At 47.1% G+C, this 24,448-nt stretch overlaps 1 protein-coding gene across 2 annotated transcripts in view; it reads right to left on the bottom strand.

Annotated features, from left to right (window-relative positions):
* Positions 1-2,605: 2,605 nt before the first annotated feature.
* LOC139274890 (gamma-aminobutyric acid receptor subunit gamma-3) overlaps positions 2,606-24,448 on the bottom strand; it is an 859,347-nt gene continuing 837,504 nt past the window's right edge. The window contains exons 9-10 of one of the 2 annotated variants that reach the window (XM_070891613.1): positions 19,939-20,073; positions 2,606-2,884 (exon numbers count right to left, since the gene is read on the bottom strand). In XM_070891613.1, coding sequence (XP_070747714.1) covers positions 2,606-2,884; positions 19,939-20,073 — 414 coding nt within the window. The remainder of the gene's footprint in view (positions 2,885-19,938; positions 20,074-24,448) is intronic. The other variant, XM_070891614.1, reaches the window with a different exon arrangement.

Raw genomic sequence — 24,448 nt, 5'->3', positions numbered from 1 at the left:
CAATTGCTACCTGGTGGCCTCCGTTGAAAACGCTGTATTTGTATGTGTGTGCGTCTGTATAGTGGATGAAGACAGGATTAGGAGATTAGTATCAGCTACGTTGTCCCCATGTTAAGAAACCTGCTAACACATGCGGGCACACAACTGAAGAATGGGCACTTGGACAATGTATTGGAGGCAAATACTGAGCTGCTGAATCCATGGAAATGTAATGCTATGTGAAACAACTAGTTAGTGATGAATACTTTCTAATGTAGAATTAGACAAATATTCTTGAACATTCCTCTTTTGGGGTGGAGTGGGCACTGGGGGGTTGTGGAATGATTGTACATGGGTTGCAAGAGGAGATTAATTAGGTGGATAGATCCTGTCTTCATTCACTATCTATGCACATACACAGAGTTTTCAGCAGGGGTCCATGATGGAACACGTTTACATGACTATTTCAAAGATAATTTTTTTCTCTTTCATGCCCCTCTGCAATTATCTGCCCTTTGTCTCTTATTCTCTGGAGTACGGTACACCGGCATTGACAGACATCTGTCCAAATAGCCATTCATCATATATAAGCAACACAGAATTGTAGCAAACTCACCCCTACCCAGGCTTAGATCACAAGCCAGAGATTGAACCTCATATTCTCTTGGTATATATGGCTCAACGGTACATCACACGTATGTAACTACAAAGCCATTGGAGAGCATGAGTTCATTCCTTCATATTTTCTTATACTCTTATTATTTCTGTTATTGACAGCATGTTCTCTTCCAATTTTTTCCTCCAAGTTCCACAATTTATTTGATGTGAATTTTTGTTCTTTTTTTGTTGCGACTTTTTTTAGAATCATAGAACGGTTACAGCACAGAAGAAGGTCATTCGGCCTGTTGAGCCCGTGCCGGCTCTCTGCAAGAGCACTTCAGCTAGAGCCACTTCCCCGCCCTTTCCCCGTAGCCCCGAATTTTTTTTTTCCTTCAGGTACTTATCCAACTCCCTTTTGATAGCCACGATTGAGTCTGCCTCCATCACCCTTTCAGACAGTGCATTCCGGATCCTAACCACGCGCTGTATAAAAAAGGTTTTTTCTTATATCGCCTTTGTTTCTGCTGCCAATCACCTTAAATCTGTGTCCTCTGTTTCTCGACCCTTCTGCCAGTGGGAACAGTTTCTCTCTATCTACTCTATCCAGACCCCTCATGATTTTGAACACCTCTATCAAATCTCCTCTCAATCTTCTCTGCTCCCCAGGAGAACAACCCCAGCTTCCCCTGTCGATCCATGTTACTGAAGTCCCTCATCCCGGGAATCATTCTTTTCTGCACCCACTCTAAGGCCTTCACATCCTTCTGAAAGTGCGGTGCCATGAATTGGACACAATGGTTTATGGCAGAATCAATGTGAGATCTTAAAGGTTTTATGTTTTCCAGGTAGTGATACATAGTTCAAAGTTGGTGGCCAATATAATGACCACATTTGTGATCATCGTCTCATCACAGCACAGCTATTGAGGCTATGTTTAATTCTTTTCCCTGCTTTCGACTCCCCTTGTCCAAGTCAAACTTGCAGATATCTCCACAGATACCATCAATGCTACTCTTTCGACCTACCGGAAGATGCACTTTAGTGATGTGGGAAAAGCCCCTATGCTCTCCTGGGTGAGGCAGGCATATGTGCCACTCGAGGAGCTGGTGAATGGGAATTAGCCAAGACCCAAGACTTAGATTTGGCTTTTGTTAAATTTGGGTACACAAATACGAACTCAGTCCTCAAAGGGCTAAAGAGAATTGTGATCATTTTTAAGGATGAATGAATGAACCACCTTGTACCTAGTTAATGTTTCATCAATAATTTCAGCTAGTTTATCTCAGTCACCTCTAATATCGTACTACAAAAGAAACCCCACTTAAAAATATGAAGTGCTGTATAATTTTCCAAAACAGTCTAACACTTTGTTCACCCAACACTGTTTTGAAATTTCAATTAATGAAAAGACACAGCATACACAGACACTCCTAGATTTTTTTTCAAAAGAAAACTTTGCAATCCTTCAAAAGACCTGTCTGCACCTCTGGATCCTGTCAAATATAAATGGGTTCACATGAATCGTCTTTAATTTAGAAAGAAAAGAAAAGCTTTTCATGGGTTGCTATGGCCAGAAATGCTTTAATTTATTCTAATTAGCTTGGTAAGAGGAATATGCTTCGGTCTAGTTTGCTCTTAGCTAACTCTTTACTTTTTCTTCATGCAACTATTTAAAAATCGAGTCTTTTCTGACTATCCAGCAAACCTGTGAATAGTTACTCTAACAATGCTGCTGGTTGCAAAACCGAGAATACAGTCCGTGGAATCATTAGGATCAGTCTATTCTCTTTAAGATGCTCAAAAATATTTCAACTGATGACCTTGGAGAGATGCCTTGTCAGCTATGTACACTTTCCGCACCTTTCTCCTTCCATTCGCAGTTTGTATATGAAGGGTGGGAAAAAAAGGAACCAATGCTTTTACTTCATCCCAGATAGCTTCACTTTTCTGACAACATCCAGAGATATATATCAGAGTTACAGGACAAGTGTCAATGAAAGAAGTCTTCACCGGTACAGGCAGAAGCTTAAAGGTAGAGGTATCCAACCCAGTAGACGAGATTAAATAGCAAAAATGTCGTAGGAAAAAACACGCGTGAATAAGTGTCTAATTTCAAAATGTCTACATGGACACGGCCTTTGCGCCACGAGCCTGATTTACATTCCTTGTAGCAGCAGAAGAAGCTCTGGCAGTCTTTACCATCCAGGCATTCATATACGCAGGCTTCCTCAAAGTCCTGCCAGTACATAGAATTGTTTATGGTAATAACTGAAGATGCCGGCCCCAGGTTCAACACAGAGTAGTTCTGGAATGAAGAGAAAAATTAGGTTTAAAATACTGTCAACAGTACAGGGAGCTACCCTCTCCAAAATACTTCCAATTACTAACAAAATGTAAATACAAGCAGTTCTAACGTAGTATAGATATATTTTTTTTCATCTAGAAAATCTTAGCACTTTGCAGATTGCTATATCCTATGAAAAGCATCAGATACAATCCCAGCCATTTTCTTCAGTGTTTTCCAATTACAATGCTGCAAAATGCCTTTTCTTGTCATCTGCCACAAATAAAGTACCAATAGATGCAAGAAAGTAATGGTGATTCCAATGCACTCAAGTTGCACTCACCAAACTCCCAGATAGCAACCAACATGAGTAGGATAGCATTATAGCCTATAAGACATTCTGAGAATTTATAAGTAAATCATGCTTTTCTTTGGAAGCTGAAGACATTGCCCTTGTTGCACCTTATGTTTCATACTTCAGTCTGCATTGAAAGCAAATTGTTTCCCCACCCCCGCTCCCCTCTCTTACCAATGATTAAATTAGATGTCTAAGGGGTTGTACCTGTGAGTATATTCACAGGTTTGTACAGCTGTTGACCTCCCCTTAGGACTGGCCTTGGGCCTCGCCAATGTGGCCATTAACTGGTCCAGGCAGTGGGCAGTCGAGGGGGTCTTTCAGCCCGACTGCCTGCCTCTGTACCGCGGATACATTCGAGCCAGGGTGTCCCTGGAGATGGAGCACAGGGTGTCCACCGGTATGCTCGCGGCCTTCCGCGAGAGGTGGGCACCAGAGGGATTGGAGTGCATCATCACCCCGGCAACCAAATTCTAATTTGATTTAAGTTTCCATTAAAGTTTATTTGGAAATTTGTGGGTTCTAGTGCCCTTGCCAAAAGGGGGCACTTGATTTAATGTTCTACTTTAAAATAGTTGTAGAGCTGTTGAAACCAAATTTTAATTTGATTTATTTAGTTTGCTAGTTCTTGTGCCCCTTTTACAAAAGGGGGCACTTGGTTAATTGTATTTTTAAAAGAGTTGTAGAGCTGTTGAGTTGTGAGTTGCTTAGCCCGTCACACAATGGTCACAAGACTCAATAAAATCCCAGCCAGTTGGATTCAAGGGATCCATGGTGAGCGGGTGGTTGTGAGCCTGGTGGATGGACTGGTCATGTGTAGTGTGATTGTTAAACCTTTGCTAATAGCAATGTATTGCTATGAATTCTTAAGCAAATACATTACAGAGGGGATTCTTAAAACCCACTCTCCCAGGAGGGAGCTGTGCTGATGAGGAGTGCAGACTGGAGAATGGAAACTGCAACCTTGCAGCCCTATCAGCGATTCACGTGCCCTCCAAGCATGGCTTCTCTGCCGAGAGTGTGGGATTGGAGCGTGTTCTTTAATCAGATTTTCTTCATTTGTAGGAAGGAAAAACAAGCAACAATTACAGAGCAGAGTAATCATTTGGCTTGATATTTGGATTGCAATGGCTTTGCATGGGGCACGTGATTCATGGATTGCTACCTTTTGTGTTTTCATTTTACCTTTCGCTAGCTTTTCCTTCCTTATTTTGAGTTCAACACCTTTCTGTCGGGCTGGTGGGAGAGTTCTAGTCTTAGATTTCGCCACAATTATTGTAAATGCTGCAGTTAAATCAACTGGCAGGAAATGAGATGAAAATCTGGAGAGATGTATAACGGGCAGCGGAATCCATATCACCCAAAGTCAAAGGGTTAGATTTTCCCCATGTTGCCGCCTCTGATGTAATTGAGATTACGGAGACATGGCTCCAGGGTGACCAAGGCTGGGAACTCAACATCCAGGGGTATTCAATATTCAGGAAGGATAGACAGAAAGCAAAAGGAGGTGGGGTAGCGTTGCTGGTTAAAGAGGAAATTAATGCAATAGTAAGGAAGGACATTAGCTTGGATGATGTGGAATCTGTATGGGTAGAGCTGCAGAATACCAAAGAGCAGAAAACACTAGTGGGAGTTGTGTATAGACCACCAAACAGTGGTAGTGAGGTTGGGGACAGCATCATACAGGAAATTAGGGATAAGTGCAATAAAGGTACAGCAGTTCTCATGGGTGACTTTAATCTACATATAGATTAGGCTAACCAAACTGGTAGCAATACAGTGGAGGAGGATTTCCTGGAGTCTATTACGGCTGGTTTTCTGGACCAATATGTCAAGGAACCAACTGGAGAGCTGGCCATCCTAGACTGGGTGTTGTGTAATGAGAGAGGATTAATTAGCAATCTTGTTGTGCAAGGCCCCTTGGGGAAGAGTGATCATAATATGGTAGAATTCTTCTTGAAGATGGAGAGTGACACAGTTAATTCAGAAACTAGGGGGTCCTGAACTTAAAGAAAGATAACTTTGATGACGAGACGTGAATTGGCTAGGATAGACTAGCGAATGATACTTAAAGGGTTGATGGTGGATAGGCAATGGCAGACATTTAAAGATCACATGGATGAACTTCAATAATTGTGCATCCCTGTCTGGCATAAAAACAAAACGGAGAAGGTGGCTAACAAGGCAAATTAAGGAAAGTGTTAAATCCAAGGAAAAGGCATATAAATTGGCCAGAAAAAGCAGCAAACCTGAGGACTGGGAGAAATTTAGAATTCAGCAGAGGAGGATAAAGGGCTTAATTAGGAGGAGGAAAATAGAGTGTGAGAGTCGGCTTGCAGGGAACTTAAAAACTGACTGTAAAAGCTTCTATAGATTTGTGAAGAGAAAACGATTAGTGAAGACAAATGTAGGTCCCTTGCAGTCAGAATCAGGTGAATTTATAATGGGGAACAAAGAAATGGCAGACCAATTGAACAAATACTTTGGTTCTGTCTTCACGAAGGAAGACACAAATAACATTTCAGAAATACTAGGGAACCGAGGGTCTAGTGAGAAGGAGGAACTGAAGGATATCCTTATTCGGTGGGAAATTGTGTTAGGGAAATTGATGGGATTGAAGGCCGATAAATCCCCAGGGCCTGAGAGCCTGCATCCCAGAGTACTTAAGGAAGTGGCCCGAGAAATAGTGGACACATTGTTCATCATTTTCCAACATTCCGTAGACTCTGGATCAGCACCGATGGATTGGAGGGTAGCTAATGTAACCCCACTTTTTAAAAAAAGAGTGAGAGAGAAAAAAGGGAATTATAGACCAGTTAGCCTGACATTGGTAATGGGGAAAATGTTGGAATCAATTATTAAAGACGTAATAGCAGCGCATTTGGAAAGCAGTGACAGGATCGGTCCAAGTCAGCATAGATTTGTGAAAGGGAAATCATGCTTGACAAATCTTCTGGAATTTATTGAGGATGTTTCCAGTAGAGTGGACAAGGGAAAACCAGTGGATCTGGTGTATTTGGACTTTCAAAAGGCTTTTGACAAGGTCCCACACAAACGATTAGTATGCAAAATTAAAACACATGGGATTGGGGGTAATGTATTGACATGGATAGAGAACTGGTTGGCAGACAGGAAGCAAAGAGTAGGAATAAACGGGTCCTTTTCAGAATGGCAGGCAGTGACTAGTAGGGTACCGCAAGGTTCAGTGCTAGGACCCCAGCTCTTTACAATATACATTAATGATTTGGACGAAGGAATTGAATGTAATATCTCCAAGTTTGCAGATGACACTAAGCTGGGTGGCAGTGAGAGCTGTGAGGAGGATGCTAAGAGGCTGCAGGATGACTTGGACAGGTTAGCTGAATGGGCAAATGCATGGCAGATGCAGCATAATGTGAATAAATGTGAGGTTATCCACTTTGGTGGCAAAAACAGGGAGGGAGAATATTATCTGAATGGTGACAGATTAGGAAAAGGGGAGGTGCAACGAGACCTGGGTGTCATGATACATCAGTCATTGAAGGTTGGCATGCAGGTACAGCAGGTGGTGAAGAAGGCAAATGGCATGTTGTCCTCGTTAGCGAGAAGATTTGAGTATAGGAGCAGGGAAGTCTTACTGCAGTTGTACAGGGCTTTGGTGTGGCCACACCTTGAATATTGTGTTCAGTTTTGATCTCCTAATCTGAGGAAGGACATTCTTGCTATTGAGAGAGTGCAGCGAAGGTTCACCAGACTGATTCCCGGGATGGCAGGATTGACATATGAAGAAAGACTGGATCGACTAGGCTTATATTCACTGGAATTTAAAAGAATGAGAGGGGATCTCATCGAAACATATAAAATTCTGACAGGATTGGATAGGTTAGATGCAGGTAGAATGTTCCCGATGTTGGGGAAGTCCAGAACCAGGGGTCACAATCTAAGGATAAGGGCTAAGCCATTTAGGACCAAGATGAGGAGAAACTTCTTCACTCAGAGAGTTGTGAACCTGTGGAATTTTCTACCACAGAAAGTTGTTGAGGCCAGTTCGTTAGATATATTCAAAAGGAAGTTACATGTGGCCCTTACGGCTAAAGGGATCAAAGGGTATCGAGAGACAGCAGGAATGGGGTACTGAAGCTGCATGATCAGCCATGATCATATTGAATGGTGGTGCAGGCTCGAAGGGCCGAATGGCCTGCTCCTGCACCTACTTTCTATGTTTCGATGTGCCCCAAAGGGACGATAATGGCAGTGGGGATGGTTTCCGGGCAGGCGGCCAGTTCCCTGCGCTCCACCGGGAAATCTGTTGCTGGTTTTGCAGGGACGCAGAGCAGCACCGCCCGGGAGTGTCGAGCCGGTTTCGACAGCACGGTGAAATTTGTTGTGCGCTGAACCTATCGCGTGCCGTGGTAGGACCGCTGGCAAAACCAGGCAGTCAGAGAGCTGTCTCTGCAGAGGTGAGTAATGGAATTGGTGAATGAGGTAAGTTTGATTGTTTTGTTTACTTTTATTTTTGCGAAGTAGGAGGAGGCGGAGCGGGACGTCGGTGAGGGCGACAAGAGGCCAGCGTCGATTCGGGAGGCCCAATAGGGAGTCGAGGAGGCGGAGCATCGTCGCAGAGGCCTACAAGAGGCCAGAGTTGAGTCGGGGAGGCAGCGGGGAGTTCGAGGCGGTGGAGCAGCATCGGAGAGGCCTACAAGAGGCCAGCGTCGAGTCGGGGAGCCAGCGGGAGGTCGGTGAGCCCAGCCGGTGCAGCTGCAGCAGGGAGGCAAAAAAGAAGTAGAAAGAAATCGAAAGGTGACGTCACAGCCAAGGGGGTAAGTGATTGGCTGGTGATTGGTGAGTAGTTTTTATTTTTCTTTTCTTTATCAGTAAGTAACCTTTAACATTGTTGTTGCCAATTTAAATTTATCTAAAGGTTGAGACATGGCAGGAGAGCTCGGACACGTGTACTGTGTGGGAAGTCAGGGACACTTCCGGTGTCACTGACGACGACATGTGCGAGAAGTACATCCGCCTGCAGCTCCTGACAGACCACATTGCGGAACTGGAGCTGCGGGTGAATTCACTTTGGAGCATCCACGATGCTGAGAATGACGTGAATAGCACGTTTAGTGAGTTGGTCTTACCGCAGGTAAAGGGTACACAGCCAGATAGGGATTGGGTGACCAACAGGAAGAACAGTGCAAGGACATAGTGCAGGGGTCCCCTGCGGTCATCCACCTGCAAAACAGATACACCGCTTTGGATACTGTTGAGGGGCATGACTTATCAGGGGAGGGCAGCAGCAGCCAAGTTCATGGCACCATGGGTGGCTCTGCTGCACAGGAGGGCAGGAAAAAGAGTGGGAGAGCGATAGTGATAGGGGATTCAATTGTAAGGGGAATAGATAGACGTTTCTGCGGCCGCAACCAAGACTCCAAGATGGTATGTTGCCTCCCTGGTGCAAGGGTCAAGGATGTCTCGGAGCGGGTGCAGGGCATTCTGAAAAGGGAGGGTGAACAGCCAGTTGTCGTGGTGCATATAGGTACCAATGATATAAGTAAAAAACGGGATGAGGTCCTACGAGATGAATTTAGGGAGCTCGGAGCTAAATTAAAAAGTAGGACCTCAAAAGTAGTAATTGTCGGGTCTCTGCACCTTGTTACAAACTCACACGAGGCATATATATATATATCAGACACGGTCACTCTGTGACCTTCACTTTATTCCCAGGCCCAAGGAGTGCTGACCCTGGGTGGGACCTCCCCTTTTATACCTGGAAACCCAGGTGAGGAGTGTTTCCCGCAAGCTCAACCCCTGTGATCAGGATGTGCATTTCAAGGGTAAAGGTACAGTGTACATGAGTTACAGTTACATAACTATTGTCATTGCAAGATGGTGAAATACATGACATCACCTCCCCCCTTAGGTTTTTTTGTTTCAGAGGTTAAGTCTATCGGGTGGTCGATGCTCTCTCGTGAAGCGCCGCAGTTGTGGCTCTGGTGGCTGAGCCTCAGCACGCGTCTCTGTCACTTGAGGTGATTCCGGCCTGTCCGGGCTGGCCGCCGGGACTGTGCATGCTGAGGGCTGTCTTTGTTGCTCATATGCTGGCAGTGGTGTGGGTGCTATCTCATCATGCTCTTCTTCCGGTTCCTCCGTGTCTATGCTGAACCTTGTCTTTACTTGGTCCAAGTGTTTGTGGCATATCTGCCCATTGTTTAGTCTGACCACCATGATCCTGTTTCCGTCTTTGCCAATTACGGTGCCCTCAAGCCGTTTGGGTTCCAAAGCATGGTTAAGAACAAATACCGGGTCATCTATTTCGATACACCTCCCCCTTGAGCCTCGATCATGGAGCTCGGTTTGGGACTGGCGCTTGCCCTCAACAATGTCTGCCAGGTCTGGGTGAATGAGGGACAGCTGTGTCTTGAGCGTGCGTTTCATGAGGAGTTCCGCTGACGGAACTCCCGTGAGCGAGTGCGGGCGGGACCTGTAGGCCAGCAGGAGGCGCGATAGGCAGTACTGAAGGGAGGGTCATTGGATGCGTAGCATGCCCTGCTTTATGACTTGGATCGTCCGTTCCACCTGGCCATTGGAGGCCGGCTTGAACGGCGCTGTCCGGACGTGCTTGATCCCATTGCCCGACATAAACTCCTGGAATTCATGGCTGGTAAAACACGGGCCATTGTCGCTGACCAGGATGTCTGGCAAGCCGTGGGTTGCGAAAACCGTACGCAGTGATGGATGTCGTGCACGAGTTCAATATGATGCACTCGATCCACTTCGAGTATGCATCGACTACGATCAGAAACATTTTCCCCATGAACGGGCCCACATAGTCTACGTGAATACGTGACCATGGCCTGGTAGGCCAGGGCCACAGGCTGAGTGGAGCCTACCTGTGGGCATTGTCCTGCTGGGCACATGTCGTGCACCTGCGAACCCAGTGTTCTAGGTCTGAGTCAATCCCCGGCCACCATACTTGTGACCGGGCGATGGCCTTCATTAACACGATGCCAGGGTGCTCGCTGTGGAGTTCCCTGATGAACGCTTCCCTTTCTTTCTGGGGCATGACTACCCAGCTGCCCCATAACAGGCAGTCGGCTTGGATGGAGAGTTCATCCATCCGTCTCTGAAACGGCCTGACTTCCTCGGGGCACGCCCTGTGTGCAGACGCCCAATTCCCAGTCAGGACACATTTCTTTATCATGGATAGGAGGGGTCCCTGTTGGTCCAGAGTTTGATCTGTCGGACTGTGATGGGGGAGCCCGCAGTGTCAAAAGCCTCAACGGCCATGACCATCTCGGTGCTCTGCTCCGATGCCCCCTCGGTGGTGGCCAGTGGGAGCCTGCTGAGTGCGTCAGCGCAATTTTCAGTGCCTGGCCGGTGCCGTATGGTGTAGTCATACGCAGCCAGTGTGAGGGCCCATTGCTGTATGCGAGCTGATGCATTAGCATTGATAGCCTTGCTGTCGGACAACAGGGATGTAAATGGCTTGTGGTCCATCTCTAGCTCGAACTGCCTACCGAAAAGGTACTGGTGCATCTTTTTCACACCGTACACACATGCGAGTGCCTCATTCTCAACCATGCCATATCCACGCTCTGGCTGGGAGAGCGACCTGGAGGCATAAGCCACCGGTTGGAGTCGGCCGTCATCGTTACCCTGCTGCAATACACAGCCAACCCCGTAGGATGACGCATCGCATTTAAAACCAGTTTTTTTACAGGGGTCATACAAAGTCAACAGTTTGTTGGAACACAGCAGGTTCCTCGCCTTATTGAAAGCCCGTACTTGACAATCGCCCCAAAACCATTCACAACCTTTACGGAGGAGCATGTGTAATGGCTCCAACAATATGCTTAAGTTCGGCAGAAAGTTCCCAAAATAGTTCAAAAGTCCCAGGAATGATCACAACTCCGACGTGTTGCCGGGCCTGGGCGCCCAGCGAATCACCTCAGTTTTTGATTCAGTGGGCTGGATCCCATCTGCGGCAACCCTCCTGCCCAGGAACTCAACCTCTGGGGCCAAAAACACGCACTTGGCCTTTTTCAGTCGCAAGCCTACCCGATCCAATCGGCGTTGCACCTCCTCCAGGTTGCGGAGGTATTCCTCGGTGTCTCGACCCATTATAAGGATGTCGTCTTGGAATATGACCGTTCCAGGGATGGACTTGAGCAAGCTTTCCATGTTTCGCTGAAAGATAACCGCTGCCGAACGAATGCCAAACGGGCACCTGTTGTAGACAAATAATCCTTTGTGCGTCGTGATGGTGGTCAGAAGCTTGGAATCTTCCGCCAGTTCCTGAGTCATGTAGGCCGAAGTGAGGTCCAGCTTCGTGAACAGCTTACCACCTGCCAGCATGGCAAAAAGGTCCTCCACTCTCGGGAGCGGGTATTGGTCTTGCAGCGACACTCGGTTGATGGTGGCTTTGTAGTCGCCACAAATCCTGACCGAGCCATCTGCTTTGAGGACGGGAACGATGGGACTTGCCCAGTCGCTGAACTCAATGGCCGAAATTATGCCCTCTCTGAGCAGCCTGTCCAGTTCACTTTCAATTTTCTCACGCATCACGTACGGCACCGCTCTGGCTTTGTGGTGCACTGGTCTGGCGTCCGGAGTGATGCGTATCACTACTTTAGTGCCCTTGAACGTTCCAACACCGGGTTGAAAGAGTGATTCGAATTTTTGCAATACCTGCGAGCATGAACTTCGCTCCACGGATGAAATGGCGTGCACATCCCCCCATTTCCAATTCGTCTCAGCTAGCCAACTCCTCCTCAAAAGCGCGGGGCCATTTCCCGGAACAATCCAGAGTGGCAGCCGGTTCTGTGATCCATTATGTGTTACCACCAAGTTTGCACTGCCCAGCACTGGGATGATCTCTTTGGTGTGCGTACATAGCTGCGTCTCAATGAGCTCCAGTTTGGGCCTGCTAGCTCTGTGCGGCCATAGTCTCTCAAATTGTTGGGTACTCATGAGTGACTGGATAGCTCCCGTATCCAGCTCCATGTGCACCGGGATGCCATTCAGTAAGACTTTCATCATCATGGGTGGCGTTGTAGTGTAAGAGCTGTGGACGTCAGCCACATGAACTCTCTGAACTTCAGCATCCATGGTTGTTCCCCAGGCCCCATCCTGCATTACGGACCCCTCGTCTGGTTCCTCTGTCTCGCAGACTAGCCTCGCTATTGCCTTTTTGCACATCCTGGCCAAGTGTCCACTGACATTACAAATCCTACAGGTATAAAGTTGGAACCTGTAGCTTTTGGCAGTGTGTCTCCCCCCACACCTCCAACATGAGCAGAGATTGCTGTTAACAAAAGGACTATTCCCAGACATTCCTCTCTGATGGCCCGTTTGGCTGTTTCTAAGCACTCTGATGGAGGGTGTTAATGGTCCCACCACGGGATGCATTGTTCCTCGTGATGGCGTGAATTGCCGATCCCCTTTCAATTGTCCCTGTTGCAGGCCCACCCTGGAGCTTGTTGCTGCCTGGGCGGTTTCGAATTGCCCTTGCCTGCCTGCCTGGGCAGTGTCAAATTGCCCTTGCCTGCCTGCGGGGTTCTGTATCACTTTTACAACATTAACTCCCTGGTTCATCGCAACGTTAAAACCGAGGGCTGCGTGTGTAAATTAACTTGGTCTCCTCTTCCCCTGCCATAAAGGTCTGAGCTATCAACGCCGCCCCTTCTAAAGTCAGGTCCTTAGCCTTTATGAGCTTCCTGAAAATGTCGGATTGACTAATGCCCTCGATGAAAAAGTCCCTCAACATCTCCCCCCTGCAGGCATCAGAGAACTTACAGAGACTGGCCAAACGCCGCAGTTCCGCCACGAAGTCCGAGACATTTTGAACCTCCCGACGCCGGTGAGAATAGAACCGGTACCGGGCCATGTGTACGCTACTTGCCGGCTTGAGATGCTCACTGATCAGCTGGCTGAGCTCTTCAAAGGACTTGTCCACTGGCTTTTGGGGTGCGAGCAGGTCTTTCATCAGCGCATACGTCTGTGGTCCGCAGCTGGTCAGTAGATGCGCCCTCCGATTGTCAGCCGCTGTCTCTCCCAGCCAGTCCTTTGTGACAAAGCTCTGCTGGAGTCTTTCCACAAAGTCATCCCAGTCCTCACACACACAGTAGCGTTCCTCTGTGCCACCGGTGGCCATCCTCGTGGTTCGGTGATTCCCGTTTCTCGTCGCCAGATATAGGGGCTCTGCACCTTGTTACAAACTCACACCAGGCATGTATATGTCAGACACAGTCACTCTGTGACCTTCACTTTATTCCCAGGACCAAGGAGTGCTGACCCTGGGTGAGACCTCCCCTTTTATACCTGGAAACCCAGGTGAGGAGTGTCTCCCGCAAGCTCACCCACTGTGGTCAGGGTGTGCATTCCAAGAGTACAGGTACAGTGTGCATGAGTTACAGTTACATAACTATTGTCATTGCAAAATGGTGAAATACATGACAGTAATCTCAGGATTGCTACCAGTGCCACGCCTCGTCAGATTAGGAATCGCAGGATAGCTCAGATGAATACGTGGCTTGAGGAGTGGTGCAGAAGCGAGGGATTCAAATTCCTGGGACAATGGAACTGGTTCTGGGGGAGGTGGGACCAGTACAAACTGGACGGTCTGCACCTGTGCAGGACCGGAACCAATGTCCTCGGGGGAGTATTTGCTGGTGCTGTTGGGGAGGAGTTAAACTAATATGGCAGGGGGATGGGAACCTATGCAGGGAGACAGAGGGAAGTAGAATGGGGGCAGAAGCAAAATATAGAAAGAAGAAAAGTAAAAGTGGAGGGCAGAGAAACCTAAGGCAAAAAGCAAAATGGGCCACATTACAGCAAAATTCTAAAGGGGCAAAGTGTGTTAGAAGGACAAGCCTGAAGGCTCTGTGCCTCAATGCGATGAGTATTCGGAATAAGGTGAATGAATTAACTGCGCAGATATTAGTAAACAGGTATGATGTAATTGGCATCATGGAGACATGGCTCCAGGGTGACCAAGGCTGGGATCTCAACATCCAAGGATGTCCAAAATTTAGGAAGGATAGACAGAAAGGAAAAGGAGGGTGGCATTGCTGGAAATTAATGCAATAGTAAGAAAGGACATTAGCTTGGATGATGTGGAATCGGTATGGGTAGAGCTACGGAATACCAAGGGGCAGAAAACGCTGGTGGGAGTTGTGTATAGACCACCAAACAGTAGTAGTAAGGTTGGGGACGCATCAAACAAGAAATTAGGGATGCATGCAATAAGGGTACAGCAGTTATCATGGGTGACTTTAATCTACATATTGATTGGGCTAACCAAACTGGTAGTAATGCGGTGGAGGAGGATTTCCTGGAGTGTATTAGGGATGGTTTTCTAGACCAGTAGGTTGAGGAAACAACGAGGGAGCTGGCCATCCTAGACTGATGTGTAATGAGAAAGGACTAATATGCAATCTTGTTGTGCGAGGCCCCTTGGGGAAGAGTGACCATAACATGATAGAATTCTTTATTAAGGTGGAGAGTGACACAGTTATTCAGAAATTAGGGTCCTGAACTTAAGGAAAGGTAACTTCGATGTTTTGAGGTGTGAATTGGCTAGAATAGACGGGCAAATGATACTTAAAAGGTTGACAGTGATAGGCATCGGCAAACATTTAAAGATCACATGGATGAACTTCAGCAATTGGACATCTCTGTCCGAGTAAAAATAAAATGAGGAAGATGGCTCAAACGTGGCTAACGAGGGAAATTAAGGATAGTGTTAAATCCAAGGAAGAGGCATATAAATTGGCCAGAAAAAGCAACAAACCTGAGGACTGGGAGAAATTTAGAATTCAGCAGAGGAGGACAAAGGGTTTAATTAGGAGGGAGAAAATAGGGTATGAGAGGAAGCTTGCTGGGAATATAAAAACTGACTGCAAAAGCTTCTGTAGATATGTGAAGAGAAAAAGATTAGTGAAGACAAACACAGGTCCCTTGCAGACAGAATCAGGTGAATTTATAATGGGGAACAAAGAAATGGCAGAACAATTGAACAAATACTTTGGTTCTGTCTTCACGAAGGAAGACACAAATAACCTTCCAGAAATACTAGGGGACCGAGAGTCTAGTGAGAAGGAGGAACTGAAGGATATCCTTATTAGGCGGGAAATTGTGTTGGGGAAATTGATGGGATTGAAGGGCGATAAATCCCACAGGCCTGATAGTCTGCATCCCAGAGTACTTAAGGAAGTGGCCCTAGAAATAGTGGATGCATTGATGATCATTTTCCAACAGCCTATCGACCCTGGATCAGTTCCTATGGACTGGAGGATTGCTAATGTAACACCACATTTTAAAAAGGGAGGGCGAGAGAAGACGGGTAATTATAGACCGGTTAGCCTGACATCAGTAGTGGGGAAAATGTTGGAATCAATCATTAAGGATGAAATAGCAGCGCATTTGGAAAGCAGTGACAGGATCAGTCCAAGTCAGCATGGATTTATGAAAGGGAAACCATGCTTGACAAATCTTCTGGAATTTTTTGAGGATGTAACTAGTAGAGTGGACAAGGGAGAACCAGTGGATGTGGTGTATTTGGACTTTCAAAAGGCTTTTGACAAGGTCCCACACAAGAGATTGGTGTGCAAAATCAAAGCACATGGTATTGGGGGTAATATACTGATGTGGATAGAGAACTGGTTGGCAGACAGGAAGCAGAGAGTCGGGATAAATGGGTCCTTTTCAGAATGGCAGGCAGTGACTAGTGGAGTGCCACAGGGCTCAGTGCTGGGACCCCAGCTCTTTACAATATACAGAGACCATGGTCCAGAACTTAAAGAAGTGTAACTTTGAAGGTATGAGGCGTGAATTGGCTAGGATAGATTGGCGAATGATACTTAAGGGGTTGACTGTGGATGGGCAATGGCAGACATTTAGAGACCGCATGGATGAATTACAACAATTGTACATTCCTGTCTGGCGTAAAAATAAAAAAGGGAAGGTGGCTCAACCGTGGCTATCAAGGGAAATCAGGGATAGTATTAAAGCCAAGGAAGTGGCATACAAATTGGCCAGAAATAGCAGCGAACCCGGGGACTGGGAGAAATTTAGAACTCAGCAGAGGAGGACAAAGAGTTTGATTAGGGCAGGGAAAATGGAGTACGAGAAGAAGCTTGCAGGGAACATTAAGGCGGATTGCAAAAGTTTCTATGGGTATGTAAAGAGAAAAAGGTTAGTAAAGACAAACGTAGGTCCCCTGCAGTCAGAATCAGGGGAAGTCATAACGGGGAACAAAGAAATGGCAGACCAATTGAACAAGTACTTTGGTTCGGTATTCACTAAGGAGGACACAAACAACCTTCCAGATATAAAAGGGGTCAGAGGGTCTAGTAAGGAGGAGGAACTGAGGGAAATCTTTATTAGTCGGGAAATTGTGTTGGGGAAATTGATGCGATTGAAGGCCGATAAATCACCAGGGCCTGATGGACTGCATCCCGGAGTACTTAAGGAGGTGGCCTTGGAAATAACGGATGCATTGACAGTCATTTTCCAACATTCCATTGACTCTGGATTAGTTCCTATCGAGTGGAGGGTAGCCAATGTAACCCCACTTTTTAAAAAAGGAGGGAGAGAGAAAACAGGGAATTATAGACCGGTCAGCCTGACCTCAGTAGTGGGTAAAATGATGGAATCAATTATTAAGGATGTCATAGCAGCGCATTTGGAAAATGGTGACATGATAGGTCCAAGTCAGCATGGATTTGTGAAAGGGAAATCATGCTTGACAAATCTTCTGGAATTTTTTGAGGATGTTTCCAGTAAAGTGGACAAAGGAGAACCAGTTGATGTGGTATATTTGGACTTTCAGAAGGCTTTCGACAAGGTCCTACACAAGAGATTAATGTGCAAAGTTAAAGCACATGGGATTGGGGGTAGTGTGCTGACGTGGATTGAGAACTGGTTGTCAGACAGGAAGCAAAGAGTAGGAGTAAATGGGTACTTTTCAGAATGGCAGGCAGTGACTAGTGGGGTACCGCAAGGTTCTGTGCTGGGGCCCCAGCTGTTTACATTGTACATTAATGATTTAGATGAGGGGATTAAATGTAGTATCTCCAAATTTGCGGATGACACTAAGTTGGGTGGCAGTGTGAGCTGCGAGGAGGATGCTATGAGGCTGCAGAGTGACTTGGATAGGTTAGGTGAGTGGGCAAATGAATGGCAGATGAAGTATAATATGGATAAATGTGAGGTTATCCACTTTGGTGGTAAAAACAGAGAGACAGACTATTATCTGAATGGTGACAGATTAGGAAAAGGGAAGGTGCAACGAGACCTGGGTGTCATGGTACATCAGTCATTGAAGGTTGGCATGCAGGTACAGCAGGCGGTTAAGAAAGCAAATGGCATGTTGGCCTTCATAGCGAGGGGATTTGAGTACAGGGGCAGGGATGTGTTGCTACAGTTGTACAGGGCCTTGGTGAGGCCACACCTGGAGTATTGTGTACAGTTTTCGTCTCCTAACTTGAGGAAGGACATTCTTGCTATTGAGGGAGTGCAGCGAAGATTCACCAGACTGATTCCCGGGATGGTGGGACTGACCTATCAAGAAAGACTGGATCAACTGGGCTTGTATTCACTGGAGTTCAGAAGAATGAGAGGGGACCTCATAGAAACATTTAAAATTCTGACGGGTTTAGACAGGTTAGATGCAGGAAGAATGTTCCCAATGTTGGGGAAGTCCATAACCAGGGGTCACAGTCTAAGGATAAGGGGTAAGCCATTTAGGACCGAGATGAGGAGAAACTTCTTCACCCAGAGAGTGGTGAACCTGTGGAATTCTCTACCACAGAAAGTAGTTGATGCCAATTCACTAAATATATTCAAAAGGGAGTTAGATGAAGTCCTTACTACTCGGGGGATCAAGGGGTATGGCGAGAAAGCAGGAAACGGGTACTGAAGTTTCATGTTCAGCCATGAACTCATTGAATGGCGGTGCAGGCTAGAAGGGCTGAATGGCCTACTGCTGCACCTATTTTCTATGTTTCTATCAATGATTTGGATGAAGGAATTGAGTGTAATATCTCCAAGTTTGCAGATGACACTAAACTGGGTGGCGGTGTGAACTGTGAGCGGGACTCTAAGAGGCTGCAGGACGATGTGGACAGGTTAGGTGAGTCGGCAAATGCATGGCAGATGCAGTATAATGTGGATAAATGTGAGGTTATCCACTTTGGGGGCAAAAACGCGAAGACAGAATATTATCTGAATGGTGGCAGATGAGGAAAAGGGTAAGTGCAACGAGACCTGGGTGTCATGGTTCATCAGTCATGAAAGTTGGCATACAGGTACAGCAGGCGGTGAAGAAGGCAAATGGTATGTTGGCCTCCATCGCTAGGATATTTGAGTATAGGAGCAGAGAGGTCTTACTGCAGTTGTACAGGGCCTTGGTGAGGTCTCACCTGGAATATTGTGTTCAGTTTTGGTCTCCTAATCTGAGGAAGGACCTTCTTGCTATTGAGGGAGTGCAGCGAAGGTTCACCAGACTGATTCCCGGGATGGCAGGACTGACATATGAGGCGAGACTGGATCAACTGGGCCTTTATACATTGCAGTTTAGAAGGATGAGAGGGGATCTCATAGAAACATATAAGATTCTGACGGGGCGGGACAGTTTAGATGCAGGAAGAATGTCCCCGATGTTGGGGAAATCCAGAACCAGGGGACACAGTCTTAGGATAAGCGGTTGGCCATTTAGGACTGAGATAAGGAGAAACTTCTTCACTCAGAGAGTTGTTAACCTGTGGAATTCCCTGCCGCAGAGAGTTGTTGATGCCAGTTCATTGGATATATTCAAGAGGGAGTTAGATATGGCCCTTACGGCTCAGGGGATCAAGAGGTATGGAGAGAAAGCAGGAAAGGGGTACTGAGGGAATGATCAGTCATGATCTAATTGAATGGTGGTGCAGGCTTGAAGGGCTGAATGGCCTACTCCTGCGCCTATTTTCTATGTTTCTATGTTTCTATGTTTCTATTGTGGGGTGTTTAAGGTATTGGCAATGTTTGTAGTGTTTTTAGGTGCGATAACTCCCCCCCCCCATACACAGAGAAGCCTCTGTTAGGGCGCTCCGAAGCCGGCTCTTTAACAATGGATTTTCAGTTGCTCAGCTGACCTTGCACCCTAAAAGAGGTGTGTAACGCCTCCCTTAGCCCTCTGCCCCACACGCAGGGCCCAGGTGATGAATTTTGCTGACTGAGGCACAAACTTTACTGCCCCACTGCCATTACCGCCCCGAAATGATCCGAACTGAAAATCCGGCTCAGAATGACTGCCCACAGAATTTCCAAAGAAATGTGCAAGTCTGACAGAGAGAATGCAATTGATCCTCGCTGGAGAGTCAAGAATGTCACTAAACGATAGGGTTTGACAAGTGGTGACTGAGGGCAGCTGTAGATGGAAATGCCACAAGTCTGACAGACTGACAGACTCATTAAGGAAAGAAACTAACATTGCCTGACTATGCACTGGGTGCTTGGCATTTCTTGGCCTGTCACACAAGTGACATTTCTCCCTCAATCACCGCCTACCAGTACCCGTTATTTTTCTGCACTCTGCCCAATCGGGAAGCACTGTATTATTTGCCAGACTCGTATTTCCTGCATCCACCTCCACAGATGCCTTCATCTGTCGGCAGCACGCTATCCTTTTGATTTAACGCCTTGGTTTCTTAGGTGATTACAGACCCTGTATTTCGAATCAGAGCTGCAATTGTTACGGATAAAGTACCTCTTGGGATCCTTTTTGCTGGGTGAAGAACCATTCACGTCTGCGCTCCCCTTTCCAGTCCTGCTCACATTGACTCGGGAACCCATGACAGTGAGAATTGGGTTTAACTCGACAGCTGAGGGCTGAATCCGGGAGCTGGGAAAGCACAAATGTTTCCATGTGTAGGTAAAATATTCCAACAATTTTGAGCAATCGTCAATACAATTATTAGACCTAGCAATGGAATTGCAATGTCCTTTTACCACCAGAACTTTGGTTTCAGTACAATTCGGAGTGATGTGGAGAAAGTCTCCACCAGCTGCAGGGGCCCGACGTGAAAACCCAGTTTATACTGGCCGTGGTCCCACAACACAAGACAATAGCTTACATTTTTTTATAATACGTTTAACATAGTAAAATTTCCCAAAGTGCTTTCCAGTGCTTTTAAAAAAAACGAACCACATAGGAGATATTAGGACAGGTGATCAATGTAGTGTATGGAGAAAGAGTCAGACTGAACACTGTGAGCTCAAAGTAAAGTGCCTCTCCAACCTGTGAAGCCTCCTTAAAAACCTGTGCTCCCAAGGGATTATGGGATCCCTTGGGACTCCAGGGGATGAGCCCTCCGGCTGTACAGAGTAAATACAAGTCCACATATATAACAACACTCCCCCTCAAAATCAATGGTGTAACTATTTACAATGTGAGTCAATCTGGGGCCCTTCTTACCCTGGTTGATTATCTCAGTGTGAAAGCTGGTGTTGTTGAATCATTTGTTGGGCCCTCACTGGGCTGCTGTGCAGCTGGCCTTGCTGGGCTGCCTGGTGTGTTGGGCCCTGCTGGGCTGCTGGGTGCTGTGGATGATGGGTTCTGTTGCCGGTGGTGCTGGTGCCGGTTGCCATTGGTGTGTATGTTAGGGGATCAAAAAAGGTAGGGTCCAAGGTGGGTTGCTCAGGATAGTCCATGAATCTGAGTTTGATTTGGTCCAAGTGTTTCCGGTGAATGAGTCCATTTGAAAGTATGACCCGAAACACCCTGCTCCCCTCTTTGGCCATGACAGTGCCGGGAAGCCACTTGGGACCTTGTCCATAATTTAATACATATACAGGATCATTGATTTCAATCTCGCGTGACACATTTGCGCTATCATGGTATGCACTTTGTTTAAGCCGCCTGCTCTCTACCTGTTCATGTAGATCAGAGTGAACTAACGAGAGCCTTGTCTTAAGTGCTCTTTTCATGAGCAGTTCAGCAGGTGGGATCCCAGTGAGCGAGTGGGGTCTCATACGATAGCTAAGCAGGACTCGGGATAGGCGAGTCTGCAGTGAGCCTTCAGTTACCCTCTTCAAGCCTTGCTTGATGGTTTGCACTGCTCTCTCTGCCTGTCCATTGGACGCTGGTTTAAACGGGGCAGATGTGACATGTTTGATCCTGTTCCGGGTTATGAATTCTTTGAACTCAGCACTGATAAAACATGGCCCGTTGTCGCTCACCAGGACATCGGATAAGCCGTGAGTGGCAAACATGGCCCACAGGCTTTCAGTAGTGGCAGCGGACGTGCTAGTCGACATTATCTCACATTCAATCCACTTGGAGTACGTGTCTACAACCACAAGGAACATTTTACACAAGAACGGGCGTGCATAGTCAACGTGTACCCTAGACCACGGTTTGGAGGGCCAAGACCATAAACTTAGCGGCGCCTCCCTGGGTACATTACTTAACTGCGAGCATGTATTACATCTGTGAATGCAGGACTCTAAGTCCACATCGATACCGGGCCACCACACGTGGGATCTGGCTATCGCTTTCATCATTACGATGCCTGGGTGGGTACTGTGGAGGTCATTGATAAAAGTGTCTCTGTCCTTCTTGGGGACCACTGCTCGATTGCCCCACAGAAGGCAGTCTAGACATTTCATCTTTGCGCTGCTGGAACGGCTTTATCTCTTCCTGCATTTCCACTGGGACACTGGACACAGCTTTTGACTAGAGATAATAAGGGGTCCTGGCTTGTCCAGGTTTTTATCTGCCAGGCAGTGACGGGTGATTGCTCACTCTCAAATGCTTCCATAACCATGGCTAGATCTGCGGGCTGCACCATTTCCATCCCCGTGGTGGGCAATAGCAGCCTACTGAGAGCATCGGCGCAGTTTTCTGTGCCTGGCCTGTGGCGGATGGCGTAGTTGTATGCGGACAATGTGAGCGCCCATCTCTGGATGTGGGCTGATGCGTTGGTATTTATCCTTTTACGTTCAGAAAACAGGGATATAAGTGGCTTATGGTCAGTTTCCAATTCGAATTTTAGCCCAAACAGGTATTGATGCATTTTCTTTACCCCATAGACACACGCTAATGTTTTTTTTTCAATCATGCTGTAGGCTTTCTCAGCCTTAGATAGACTCCTGGATGCATAAGCAACCGGTTGCAGTTTCCCAAAATCATTAGTTTGTTGCAATACACACCCGACGCCATATGACGACGCATCACATGCTAGTACCAAACGCTTACATAGATCATACAACACATGCAATTTGTTTGAGCATAACAATTTTCTCGCTTTTACAAAGGCATTTTCTTGGCTTTTGCTCCAAATCCATTACCCCCTTTTCATAGTAAGACATGCAGTGGTTCTAGCAGTGTGCTGAGACCCGGTAAGAAGTTACCAAAGTAGTTCAAGAGTCCCAGAAACGACCGCAGCTCCATCACACTCTGTGGCCTCGGTGCGTTCTCGATTGCCTCTGTCTTCGCGTTGGTGGGCCTGATGCCGTCCGCTGCAATCCTCCTTCCCAAGAACTCCACTTCAGGCATCAGGAAAATGCACTTCGAGCGTTTTAATCTGAGCCCCACTCGGCTGAGTCGACTAAGAACCTCCTCCAGGTTCTGCCGGAGCTCGACTGTGTTCCGAACTGTGACCACGATGTCGTCCTGGAAGATCATGGTGTGCAGGACCGACTTCAGTAAACTTTCCATGTTTCTCTGGAATATCGCCGCCGCTGATCGGATTCCAAACGGGCATCTGTTATAAACAAAAAGACCCTTGTGCGTGTTGATGCAGGTGAGGGCCTTCGATGATTCCTCCAATTCCTGCGTCATGTAGGCTGAAGTCAGATCCAGCTTCATGAACGTCTTTCCTCCCGCCAGCGTTGCAAAGATATCTTCGGCTTTTGGTAGTGTTCTGGTCGTGCAGGGAGAAACGATTGATAGTTACTTTGTAATCGCCATAGATTCTGATGGTGCCGTATCCCTTGAGGACTGGGGCAATAGGACTGGCCCCACTTGCTGAACTCGATTGGTGAAATGATGCCCTCTCTTTGCAGCCAGTCTAGCTCGATCTCTCCCCTTTCTCTGATCATGTACAGTACTGCTCTCGCCTTGTGTTGGATGGGTCGTGCCCCCGGAATTAGGTGGATCTGCACTTTTGCTCCTTGGAATTTCCCGATGCCTGTTTCGAACAGAGAAGGAAATTTGTTTAGGACCTGGGCACACGAAGTGTCGTCAGCTGGCGATAGCACTCGGACGTCATCCCAGTTCCAGCGTATCTTTCCCAGCCAGCTCCTGCCAAGCAGCGTGGGACCATCGCCCGGTACCACCCAGAGTGGTAGCTTGTGCACCGCTCCATCGTAGGAGACCTTCACGGTAGCACTGCCGATTACAGGAATCAGTTCTTTAGTGTAAGTTCTTAGTTTTGTGTGAACTGGAGTTAAGAATGGCCCTGAGGCCTTGTTGCACCACAACCTCTCGAAAGTCTTTTCGCCCATGATGGACTGGCTTGCGCCTGTGTCCAGCTCCATTGACACCGGGTGTCCATTTAGTTCAACGTTCAGCATTATCGGGGCACAATTCGTGGTGCCTCTGCCTCCTCTATCTGAGACTCTGGTTCATCGTGATCTTCTGTGGATCTGTCCTCCTCTGCAACGTGGTGGTTTACAGGTTTAACAGGCTTAGCAGCTCGCCTGCACAGTCGTTGGAGGTGTCCCATTGTTCCACAGCCCTTGCAAACCTGCTCTTTGAATCAGCATGAATGGAAACAATGATCACCCCCGCAGCACCAACAAGGTGTTAATGGCCTTGCATTCATCACCCTTGATGGTGGACTCTGAGTCTTCTGCGGACGTGTAGCTGCAGATATGTGTGACCTGCCCTGTCCGTTATGATTCTAAAACAACATCACTTTGTTCACAGTACTTGTAGCAGTCTTTGTGTGTTGAGAGATTTGCTTTGTATTGTCACTGGTGGCAATGAACGCCTGTGCTATCGCTATGGCCTTACTCAAGGTTGGGGTCTCTACAGTCAAAAGTTTACGAAGTATGGTTTCGTGGCCAATGCCAACTACGAAAAAGTCTCTGAGCATGTGCTCCAAATGTCCTTCAAATTCGCAATGTCCTGCAAGGTGTCTCAGCTCGGCCTTCAGACCTTTTGTAGGTGTGGAACCGGTACCTCGCCATCAGAACGCTTTCCTTCGGGTTCAAATGCTCTTGGACCAGTGTGCACAAATCATCATACGATTTCTCCGTGGGTTTCGCTGGAG

This window comes from Pristiophorus japonicus, chromosome 10 (genome assembly GCF_044704955.1).
Source record: "Pristiophorus japonicus isolate sPriJap1 chromosome 10, sPriJap1.hap1, whole genome shotgun sequence".
In the NCBI taxonomy this organism is placed as follows: Eukaryota; Metazoa; Chordata; class Chondrichthyes; family Pristiophoridae; genus Pristiophorus; species Pristiophorus japonicus.
Note: the sequence above shows the minus strand (reverse complement) of the source record. Positions and strands in the feature narration are given on the sequence as shown.